At 48.1% G+C, this 11987-nt stretch overlaps 1 protein-coding gene across 1 annotated transcript in view; it reads left to right on the top strand.

The window, feature by feature from the left end:
• The first annotated feature begins 323 nt into the window (after window positions 1-323).
• The window catches only part of RALGAPA2 (Ral GTPase activating protein catalytic alpha subunit 2), a 93231-nt gene continuing 81567 nt past the window's right edge, over window positions 324-11987 (top strand). Inside the window, exons 1-3 of the mRNA XM_017730418.1 lie at window positions 324-585; window positions 4758-4868; window positions 5351-5400. Of these exons, the coding sequence (XP_017585907.1) occupies window positions 324-585; window positions 4758-4868; window positions 5351-5400 (423 nt within the window). The remainder of the gene's footprint in view (window positions 586-4757; window positions 4869-5350; window positions 5401-11987) is intronic.

The following is an 11987-nucleotide window of genomic DNA, read 5'->3' as shown; positions in this document are numbered from 1 at the left end:
GGACAGAGAGCCTCCCCTGCCCGGGGAGCCCCGGGCTCCCGAGCAGCTCGGCGGGCTCCCCGGGCTCTCTCCCTTGCAGAGGCAGCGGTGCGTGTCCTTCCCGAGGGCTGCGGGAGAAAGTTTGAGGTGCGCGGTGCCCTGGGAAAGTCGCGTTTGCCGGTGTCCCGGTGCTCGGGTACGGCACGGTGGGTTGGGGGCGGGACCGTGGGGAAACTCACATCCCCGGTCAGTGTCGGAGATGCGCTCGCAGGAGCCCTGCTCTTGTCGGCAACATCGACTCGGGGCTCTTTGTTGGTGGTTTAAACTCTAAGAGAAGTCACGGTATGGTGTTTTGTGGTGACTCCGTGTTTGGGGTGGTTTGTGGTGACTCCGTGTTTGGGGCGAGGTTGGACGCGTCTCGGGGCGCCTTGCAGGTGAAGCCTTTCACCCTCATCGTGGTGGAGTTTCAGCTGCGGTCCCTCTGGGGGTGGAAAGCCGCTGATGTGTTTCAGCTGCGAGCTGTGGTTCGGGAGGGTCTGGGTGGCCTCGTGTTCGCTGTTGAAATGCAGCAGCAGCAGGCTCTGCTGAGGGGAGAGGCTGTGGCCGGTCAGTCCGCTTGGCTCCCGGGTGACGCCGGTTTGTTCCAGGTGCGAGGGATCATCGCTGGCGTGCCGCAGTTGTTCCTTGCGATCTGCTGCGCTTCGGGAGCTGATGGGGGGCAGCTGGTCAGGGGGCAAAGTGCCGGGCGGATCCGGCCTGGTGTCACGCTGTTGCGTTTGGTGACTCTTTAATTAAAGGTGCTTGCGGGCGCTGGTTTACGGTGAAGGGTGTTGCGGAGCCCCGGGGCTGCCTGGGGCTGTGCTGTGCTGTGCTGTGTCCAGCTGCCTGGCTGGTCAGTGCGGGCACTGTCCGAGCAGCTCTGGGTACGGTCCCCGGGTATCTGCTCTTTGCAGTGCCTGTGTCAACATTTGAGGTAGCATGGGAGTGGCTTTTGGAAGATGCCGTCTTGATAAATACCCTTGCCAGAGTGTCTTCCGTGGTTCTGTTCAGCATGGAAAATGAAGCAACACATGGGAAGAACCTTTCTGGTATTTAAGAAAAACAAAGCTTTTTTATAAAAGCTCAAAAGGAGTTGGGTTTTTTTTTTTTTTCCCCTTGTCCCCTCTCACCTTGCCCTGGCCAGGGGTAGGAATGTGTGTGTGTGTGTGTTACTCCTGCTGCTTCACTCGGGCCACAGTGCCCGGTGTTCCCCAAAGAGCTGCTCCTGCTCTTGTGTTTCCTTAGGGGCTGCCAGCTCCTCTTCCTTTGTTGGTTTTAAATCACAGGACTTTAATTGTAAACAAAATGTCAGTTACTCTTCTGTGATCCCGCTGGTGCAGGAGGATACAGATCAGAGGGAAGATGATCGTAGGGGAGGGATGAGCAAAAGGAATGTGTAGTTCCGTAAATAAGGGCTCGTGTGAGCTGTGGATTGCGTCAGGTCCCTTACTGGCATGGGTGTAAGTTTGTCCAGTGCCCGAACTGAAATAAAAGATTCCACCTAAGCTGGTGCTGCTTATAATGTCTCTCAGGCCTCGAGCGGCCTTTGGGATCTGAGCTCCTGCTCTGTGGGGTGCTCTGGCCACGTGGCAGGCCAAAACACTACCCAGAAGAACAACAGGACTCAAAAGTGGATGTTCATTTGTGTTTGAGAAATGACCAGAACGTTTCCCTTATTTTTTTGTTGCTGTGGAGATGTACTTGGGGCCAGAAGTTCTGTAAAGTTAGTAAAGGTCTAAATACAGTTTGTGGAAGTGCCAGTAGTGTGGCCTTTGTTTCGTTTTTTTTTTAAAGATAGACTTAAAAACTAATGGCCTGATAAAGAGTGGTGGGGATGTACAGATTTGGCTCTTCCCCATGGACTGGCCATAAATGAAAGCTCTGCTCTTTCCCAGGGTGGTTTCTGTGGGACTTTTGTAGTGTAAGAATGGATCGCTGCGCCTTAAGAATTTTTTCTGTGGCTATTCTTGGGTAAAAAATTTCTTTTTTTAATGGAAGCATCTCTTTCAACAGTGTTTTCTCCTCGGGCCCAGTTGGAATACTCAGGTGTCAGGAGTACTGCTGCCAACAGATGTGGGATGCTGCTTTGTCCTGGGCTTTCAGTCTTTTCTCCATTGAGCAGTGGGCAAATACATGGGAGACACACCGAGTTATGTTAAAATACGAAATTTGTGAGGTTACCAAGTGCAGTCCTTGATCTTTGTCTTTAAAAAATACCTATCAGGAAAGCCCATGCTTTTCCTGGAACTGCCTCCATCAGAAATGGGATAACAAAGGAGAGTAGTGGGGTTTCAGTCCTGGCACTGCTTGGCCTCGCAGTTGTGCACAGCTGCAGGAGTAATATTGGCTTGGTGGAAACTTTCATTTAGAGACACTCAAAAGGGGATGTGTGCAGACTGCCTGCTGAATTCAGAGCTGGTGTTGTTCCGTAGTGCTCGTGTGAAATTGGAGGTGTTAACGTTATTTTGGAAGCTGTTCCGGTTGGAGGGGTGCTTTGGTGATGGTCTGCTTCGTGCTGACATACTTCTCCTGGAGATAAGTAAGAATTGCATGTTATTTTTGGGGTGAGGCTGGTCGTAAAAGTTTTATCGTTAACCAGGGTGTGGCTGCGAAATTCTCTTGATCTCCTTTAATTTTTCAAGTACTTGAGGATTAAGGGAGCTTTGAAGAAGTAGCATAAAATCAAGTGACTTTGGAAGTTCACGGCATTAAGGGATGATTTCTAACAGGTGACTGTGACAACATTTGTGACTTAACAGGAAAATGAAGGGCAAGGCCGTGTGCCAAGGACAGGCTTCTTGTCCCCTCTGGATTTTGTGTTTTAAGATGAGGAAGAGCCATGAGAGTTCGGCAGCAGCCTCAGGTCCTCACTGAGCGGTACCCGAGTAGTTTGTTGCTCCAGATTTTAAATTTAATAGTAAGGCAAGTCAGCGTGACTGACAGTTTTCCAGCGAGCCAACACGTCCTGCTTGTACAGAAGGAACCGGAGGTGACCCTCGGAACGCCCGGATCTTCCCCGAGCGTTGCCGCAGCAGCAGCAGCTGCTGTCAGGTGTTGGCCAGAACCGCGGGCTCGTCCCGTTCGGGTTTGGGATGGCTGCTGGCGCTTCCCTGCGGCGGGAGGGCCGGGTGCCTGTGCGCAGCTGTGGTAACCTGAGAGCTGTTTGTGAGTAAACATAAACACGACCCCGAATTCCCGCAGTTCAGCCCCAAGCTTGCTGCCCCGCTTCCTTGGGTGCTTATAAATACCCCTTCAGGCCGGTGCATTTCCCCGAAGTCAGGGGTTTTTATCTTGTTGTCTCCAGGGATAAATAGAGCAGGAAACTTTCCCTGATGTTTCCCATTTGAGAGGCAGGAATGAGCCGTCCCCTGCGACAAGTGAAACACATCAGTAAGAAAGGGCTGTGGCTGTAGGGATGCAGCTCACACCAGACTCACCCGTGAGTCACCGCTGAGATGCCACTTTTAGAAAAAAGGAGAATTTGCTTTCGTGGTGAGGCAGTTCCTTTCTCCTCCCTTCGCAGTTCAGAGGGAAAGTTTCCTTTTTGTTTAGATTTTAATGACCTCATTCCCTCATATGAAACCCCTGTAAATGAAAGCCTTGTTTTCCCCCGGAGTTGTGTTTAACAGGACGCATTCATGGAGAGGAATAATTGCACTTAGCTTGCAAATTCAAGACCGGTAGTTTGTAGGAAACAAATACCACGTTAAAGAGTTTCCCTGCACTAATTGTTTCCATAGTGCAAGCAGCCAAGCAAAGCCTTACTGCTGGAAAGGTATTAATTTAAATAAAAATCAAGCTGTCTAGGGCTAAAGTTATTCTGTCTTCTGTAGTCGTGGGATGTTATTGAGCCTTCTTGCTGGAATCAGCTTTATTTTGGGTAATGAACAGGTTTCTTGCAAGGGGAGGCTTCAATGAGCAGACACGATGTTAATTTCTGCCCTCCACCCTCTTCCGGGTGAAATCACCTGACTTCCCTTGACCAAATCAGTTGCAGTAAAGACCAAAGGGAGGAAATTCACGTGTGTTTGGCCAGTGTCAGGCTTAGAAAACACTGGACCTTTTTCTTGGTGGAAGAGGAACTTATTTCAAATTTCGGACCCAGGTTAGCACTTAGGAAAGTGGCACGTGCTTGTGTTGCTGTTATTCTAAGAAATGAATTGGGAATATGCTGTTTTCTGGTTTGATCTGCTTGCCAGATGAATGTAAGAACTGAATTTGCATCCCAAAAGTCTTTGCTGGTGTTTTTCTCCAGCAGTAACCTGCTTGTTTTGTAAGACTCACCCCATTAAAAAATTTTTTTCTTTTTCTTTTTCTTTTTTTTTTTTTTAAACTGGAAAGCAAACGAACCAAAGCCCCACCACAGACTCTCATAAATTCAGTGAAACTCCTCTTCACTTGTGAGGATGGACCCACAATTTAGTACAGAATACCCTGTGGACTGCTTGTTTTGTAAGACTCACCCCATTAAAAAAATTTTTTCTTTTTCTTTTTCTTTTTTTTTTTTTTTTAAACTGGAAAGCAAACGAACCAAAGCCCCACCACAGACTCTCATAAATTCAGTGAAACTCCTCTTCACTTGTGAGGATGGACCCACAATTTAGTACAGAATACTCTGTGGAGTCACTAAAATAGTTTTGTATTGCATTTATTTCGTTCTCTCGTGCTAAATTTGCAGAATGCCTGAAATTCTTGTCCTTCTGCTCTTGTGTAATTGCTCTGTTTGTTCCTCTTTTCAGATATCGTGGATGGAAGTGACCTGAAGCAATTTTTTGACAACAATTATTCTCAAATTTATTTTATATTCTACGAAAACTTCATCACACTGGAAAACAGTTTGAAACAAAAAGGTAAGTGTTAGAGTTCTTCCAGCAGCCATTGGTCAGCGCTCCGTGACTGCGCTCCAGAGCACTCTGTTAGAGCCTGTCCAGCGATTGCCTAGCCCTCAGTTACCTGTATCTACACGAACAGCTCCATGCAGTGCTGCGTTGGCATTCATCGTTTTCATTTTGCGGCAGCGGGAGAGACAAACTGGGAAATGGCTCTCTGAAACGAGAGCAGCAGTTGGTCAGATTCCTGAGTTCCTTCCAGCATTTCCACACGCGTCCTCTCACCTCGTGCTGGGCTCCCGCAGCTCCCTCTGCTCGCCTGCGGCACGGCTGGAGCAGAGGGAGGCACCGCAGCCGGGCGCAGCTCGCTCTTGGGATGTTAAAGAAAGATGGGAAGCAAACCGAGCGTAGCATCTTTGACTTCAGCTGAGCAGCAGCAGCGCCTTCTTCTGCTGTCTTTTGTTGTATGTTTCTGGCAAGCAATGTTGTTTTGTGTCTTGCAGGGAATAAATCACAGAGGGAGGAGCTGGACTCCATCCTCTTTCTTTTCGAGGTAAGTTTTCCATACCATGCAAATGAGTTTGTGTTTTAAATCTCATTGTCGTTCTGTGCCTACTTGGAGCTTTGCAGCGAGGGGTGAAACCGGGTGCCAGTCACGGTGGTGCGAGGTGAAAGGGGCTTGAAGCTTCAATTTTATCATGCGGGGAGAGTGTTGGTCTAATGAATATGCTGAGTTAAGAGATGTTATCAAAATGCCTTGGAAATCCAGCAGGAACACCTCTGTCCCGAGGACCTGGGGGGTCGATCCTCTGACAACAAGCCGGGGGTTTCTGTAGACCTTGGGAACATGTGATCAGGAGTTGCACTGACTCTGTTGGGCTAAAGCTCCCAAAAGGTCTGCTCTCTGTTGTTTCTTTCCTGTTTTAATCAAACAAGGGTTTGCTCCTGTGCTTTCTGGGGGGCCAGCTCAGGACAGCAGCACCGTTCCCCTGCTCTGTGTCGGTGTGAAGTTGGGCGCTGTGTTTGTCCTGAATGGGCCGCAGCAGGAGGCTGGGCTCTGCTCCCCTCACCTGGAGGCATCTGTTAGGATTGCGGTGTTTGGTCTTGCAGCACAAGGGAAACGAGAGCATGGGAGTTGTCAGCTACTGCACATCAGTTTGACCTGACTGTGTGAAATGCTAATTCGCTAATTTTGGGGGATTTTTTAATGCGGTGTAACATCTTTTGCTTCCAGAAGCTTATCCTTTCCTCCTCCCCAGCCATCAGAGCATTGGGAGTGGCTGGGGAGGAAATGTTACCTAGGTAACTTTTGCATAATCAAATTAGGATTGCTTTAATTTAAACGAGAGTGTAGTCCAGGATAGATCATTTTCCAAGGTACCTCTTTGATTGGAGTCATTACATAAATGTATTTGGATGTGAGAAAATATCACAGGACTGGATGAAGGCCTGACACATAAAAATGTTCTTACAATGCACACTGAAATTCTTAGCATAGGCTCTGCCTGTCTCTAGTCAGAATGCACTGGCACCTTTATTTACAATTTTTTGGCAATTACAAGGTATGTAATTGGCCAGATTTATCTCTTAAGGTTGAACAAGCGCTTATCATCTATTGATTTATTTCCATTTCTCTCTTATTTCTTTCTGTGTTGTTCTAACTGCTATCTTTTTACTTGAGTATTGCATCATAGAAATGTAATCTTCTTTATGTTTGGGGGTTTTTTTGGTAGGAGGAAACCCCTCAGACTTTCAGTGGGACTCTAGAAATCAAAGTTAAAACAAAGGTTAATTGTTCTCCACTCCTCCACTCCCTCTAAAAGACCCCCAAACCCTCTGAAGTATGTGGCTCCATGGTTTTGCATTAATGAGTAGTTTGTAGTTGGAATGGTATTTGTAATGATGAGAAGAATGATGCTGTTTAGCCTAATGTGCCTGTAGTGGGAGGAATGGCCATGAAAACGATGATGACGTGGAATCCTGGGGTTCTGTGATCTCAAATTCTCACTCTGATGTCTCCCTTTTCCTCCTCTCCCTCGTTCCCCTCTCTGTGAGACTGCGTTTTCACGCTGAAATCTGAGCCGTGCTTTCTGCTCCTTGTGACATTAGTACGGGTCTGCTGTAGGGTTGTGCCCGAGGCAGTGTCAAAGAACACGAGCTCATAAATCTGCCAGGACTGTCTGAGGCAGGAGAAACTCTTCCTTCTCCTCCTCGGTCCCTGGCCCAGCAGAGAACGTGTCACCGTGTAAGTGAGCAGGGCTGTGCAAGTTAATGGCAGCTCATCAATACACTGGGGCCCTGAATAAGGGATGGAATTCCTGTGCCCGTGCCATTGAATGGGAAATAGCTAATGCTCGCTCACCTGGGTGGAGGGAATAACTGCGCGCTCCTGGGCTTTAGGAACGGGTGCCTAGTGACCACCCCTTAATACTCCTTAAAAACATTGGGAGAACCTGCTGTGTGAAGGAGAAAAAAATCCATGGTGGTGTCTGAACCAGGGGGTGCTTGGGGTCCCGGTGGAGGGGAGCTGTGCGACAGCCTGGTCACCCTCAGCTCCGGGGGAGAGGACGTCCTTGAAGCGTTTGTGCGGAATTCGGAGCGGTTCCCCTCGTGGTGGGCATCTGCTGGAGTGATTGTGCATCTATAGTCTGTGGATAGCTGACCCCGGGTGAGTTATGCACGGGAGGAGAACAGCCCAAGAGCCTCAGCACAGGACAGGGAGGCAGAAATGCTGAGGGATGCAGCATTCGTACTCTAAGCCATAGGCAACAAAACTAATTGATTGTTAAGCTTTCCGTATTTAATCTGATGTCAGCGTGAGCCAGGGGGCTGCTGCATTTTCTTCTAATTAGCTAAATAGGTAGTTACGTAGGATTAACAAATCCTGAGTCCCGGTGCTGAGGGTTAACAGCTTAAAAACCAATAAAAATATTTACGAGGGAATTGCCTTTGCCTTTCCTGGAGGTTCGGTGGGATTGTGCCGCTGTTGTGGAGTGACACCTAGCGTGTGTATTGGGCAACGAAGGCTCTTCCCACAAATCCTCTGGAAACTGGCTTTGCTTGGTTGTAATTTGTGGAAGTTTTAGTTTCACACGCCATCTACACAGCTTGGCCACTCAGCAACAACATCGAGTAGCATGTTACTCAAAGAAATGTTAACCAGGAAGGAGGAATGTGAAGGGTTAACAGTTACAGTTAATACTGCAGAATGCTTGGATCTGACTCTGTAAGGTGCTTTGGCCTTGTCTTTTCCCAAATAGGCATTTGTGAAGTGGTACTGCAGCTGTACTGTTATTTTTCCCCTGTTTCAGCTAAAAAGCCCAAAATTATATGGCTCAAGTTTTTTTTTTTTCCTGCTGGGGCTTGGCTCTCTCTATTGGGATTGTGCCGCTGTTGTGGAGTGACACCTAGCGTGTGTATTGGGCAACGAAGGCTCTTCCCACAAATCCTCTGGAAACTGGCTTTGCTTGGTTGTAATTTGTGGAAGTTTTAGTTTCACACGCCATCTACACAGCTTGGCCACTCAGCAACAACATCGAGTAGCATGTTACTCAAAGAAGAAATGTTAACCAGGAAGGAGGAATGTGAAGGGTTAACAGTTACAGTTAATACTGCAGAATGCTTGGATCTGACTCTGTAAGGTGCTTTGGCCTTGTCTTTTCCCAAATAGGCATTTGTGAAGTGGTACTGCAGCTGTACTGTTATTTTTCCCCTGTTTCAGCTAAAAAGCCCAAAATTATATGGCACAAGTTTTTTTTTTTTCCTGCTGGGGCTTGGCTCTCTCTATCTGCAGTGCATTTGCAGAACAGTTGCTGTTGTTCCTTGTGTCCCTGTTCCCTGGGATTCGAGGGCAGCTCTGAGCCCTGTGTGTCACAGGCCTCCCAGAAGGTGCACCGTGTTTGCGTCCATTTTCTGGGTCCAGCAGCAGTGCTGTGCCATCATTTGGTTGTGAAAGTTCAGGGGGTTTTTGGGGTTTTTTTTAGTAATAAAGTAGTTTCTTCTTTCTTGCAGCATTACGTACTGATTCCTCTGACACTGGGTTTTTAATCTCTAATGAAGTAAAAGCAGACTGATGGTTTTGGTGTAATGCATAGATTAGTTTCTTCTCATTCTCTATAGTTTTTCTCTGTCAGTTAAGAACAGGCACATCTGTCCTGCTGATGGTGTCATAAAATTCATTCCACTGATGTAACATGTTCACTGGATGAAGTGTTTTGCACTCAGAATTTTTCAGATGTAGAAAAGCTTCCCAAAGTCTGTGTTTTGTGTGGAGTTCGTGTTTCCTTGAGCCCGGTGCAGATGTGAGCAGGCTCAGTAGAGTAACAAAGGGGCTTTTTTGTTTATAGCAGTGAAGGTGCTTATAGCTCTGCTTTTCTACACGTAGAAAATTACTTTTTGAACCACTTACAGTTTGTTCTCCTGTGGTTCTGATAATGTTGCTGCTATTCTTACAGCATTCTGTGGTAAATTCTAGCTCTGTGTTTCACATATCCGACTTCAGAGATCTTACCGTTTCTTGTTATGCCTGGGGCAGTGATAAGTGCCCTGTGTGCTTTGGGCAGACGTTTTCCCTCAACAAATAACTGTAAATAATTTATTAATGCAATAAATGGAGTATCCCTTCATTGAGATTGAACTGCTGCAGGCGCACTGACTCCGCTGGCCTCTTGGCTCATCCGAGTCTGCGAATAGGAGCTGGAAAATTTCTGGATTGCTGCAGGTTTTGGTAGTTGAACACTCTGAAACCGCCAGCAGCACTTGAGCACAGAGGCCTGGGAGAGCTCTTCTGCCTTGACTTGGCTTACGGTAGATCCACCTGCCACTGTCTCCTAGGAATTCCCAATCCATTCCCCTGGAAGGGGCGTGACTCCAGGCTTGCCATTGCCACTGCCCCCGGTTGTGCCTCCAGGAGTGGGTTGGCTCAGCAGGGGCACCTTTGGTGTGGCTGTCGTTAACCGGAGACTGGGCTGGCACAGAATGGCAGCGGAGCTGGAGAACATCCCGTGGGATCTCCTGTTGGTTTGGTCCCAACCTCCGCTTTCCCTGTGTCCTGCTGCAGGACAGCCAGCACGCAGCGATAGGCACAGAGCTGCCAGTCACAGCACGCTTCAAGGAGGGGGGCGAAAAGAAAAGGCTTTCTGAAAGAAATAGCAGTTTTGGTTAAGTCAGAGCGAGTCTGTCGAAATACAAACCTTGCTGGTTTTTGTTTTACTTCGATGAAAGACACAGATACAGCTTTCAGAAAGCAGCATCCTGTGTAAACTAAGATTTAAACTTAACATTATTCCTAGTCATGCAGGAAGTCCAAACGAAAAAGAACTATGGATAATCAGTTAAAAGAACTGACAGATACCCTGATGTGTTGATCAGTAGTAATACCTAATTTCTATTTCAAGTGTGCTGTAATGGATTACCATATAGATGCAGCAAAGCACTGAGCATTAAATAGATCTATGTGTTTTCTCAAAAAGCAATATTATTTCGCACTGTGGGGTTTCTTAAAATATTTCTTATTAGTGTAGTGTGAAACTAGGAACAAGATGTCAATAGCCAGCTCGGATTCGCAGCGGTGTGGCTGCCAGCCTGGGCTGGAGGGGAAGAGACTGTCATTTGTTTTGTAGCAATAGCGATGCACGTTCTTCAGTGCATCGGGGGTGGGCATGCTGTACGGAACGTTGCCGGAAATGTGAAGTTGGGAGGGGAACAACTGGAGCTTGTTCGTGACTTGCGCGGCCTCGTGTCACACAGAAAAATCCCCCTTGGGAGTCGTGCCAGTGGGGCTGGGGGCTAACTTGTAACCTTGAGAAATTTATATTTAGCGGTGTAGGCTTTGGACACGGGTGACTTGTCTTTGCGTTGCGGGAGCAGGCGTGGGCTCTGCGTTTACATTGCCCACGGAGGCTCTGCTGCTGCAGGGCTGTGCTGTCTGCAGCACGGGAGGGGGACACGGGCTGCTTTTTTAGAAGGCCTGGTTGCTGTGGGGTAGGGACCGTGCAGGGGATTGGTCAGGTCTTCTCGTTTTTTCAGCATACACGTTATTTCTTGTTCTCCTGGCTTTGAGATGCTGTAAAGGAGAGCACAGGAGAAATGACTGAAGTGTCTGCATTTTTGCTGTGTGAAAAGATTTGGGGATGTGGGAGCTTTCCTCAGACAGGAACTTTGGTCCTCTTACTGATGGCTCAGCCCCTTGAATTGTTTTGATTCAGTCACCTGGCAAGGTGTTGGGTTCTGTTTTGTAAAGAGAAAAGAACAGTAGGCATGTTGTTTTCTACCCCAGCCCCCCAGTTCTGTGCGGTTTAGGGTTTAGGCTTGCCTTTCCTGCTTGTTGTTGACCTCTCCAGCAGCATTTGTTTTCCTGGTGTTCCCTGGATACAGCCTAAAGTTCACTAACGCTCGGTTGTTACCAAATTCTTCTTTAAGGGGGTCTTTATTTTGGGGCTTTGCACCTTCTACCAGTCCACGTGGCTCCCACCTTGTCACAGCTCACTTTCTGGAAGGGAACTTCGTCTTCAAATTTAGGTGGAGCTGTGCAACAGACTAAAACAATGGGAGCAAAATACACGGGTTTTGTCTGTTTTTCCACGATAAATGTGCCAGCGTGTGGAGTTTCATCCCTGCAGGGTGTTGTGTGACACCTGAATCCAGCCCGGTTTTTGTTGCTGGTTTGCCATAGGGTTTTGTTTCCTGGAGCTTGTCCTCGCACACCTCGGGCACAGGGCTTGTGGTGAGCCTGGGCACAGACCCAGCTCCCACGCGGAGTTCCTGGGTTAGGTTAGAAGCGCTCCTGGGTTAGCTTAGAGCTCCTTGGTGCCCTGTGCCAAGTTAAGTAATGATTAATGTCAGAAATAGTCTGGAGGAGTGGTGGGCTGCCAGTGTTCTAATGTTCAGATGGATAATGGTAGCTCTTTGTCCATGGACCCTGCAATCTGATTGGCAGAAACCTGGTGCTTAACTAACAGGTAGAGCCCTGCTGTGGGTCATGGCCTCGCTTCTAGCCAGTCAGATCCCTCATCCCAAGCATTCTTCCTGCCCACGGACCGGGAGCTCGACCTCTGGACCCTCCGTTCCTGGGGTCCTGCTGTCGCAGTGAGCTGGGGGAGTGACGCTGAAAAAAATAGGAGGAACATGGAAAAGGGGCAT

The sequence above is a fragment of the Corvus brachyrhynchos genome, unplaced genomic scaffold (genome assembly GCF_000691975.1).
Source record: "Corvus brachyrhynchos isolate BGI_N302 unplaced genomic scaffold, ASM69197v1 scaffold133, whole genome shotgun sequence".
Taxonomy (NCBI): domain Eukaryota; kingdom Metazoa; phylum Chordata; class Aves; order Passeriformes; family Corvidae; genus Corvus; species Corvus brachyrhynchos.
This window is presented reverse-complemented; position numbering and strand designations above follow the sequence as displayed.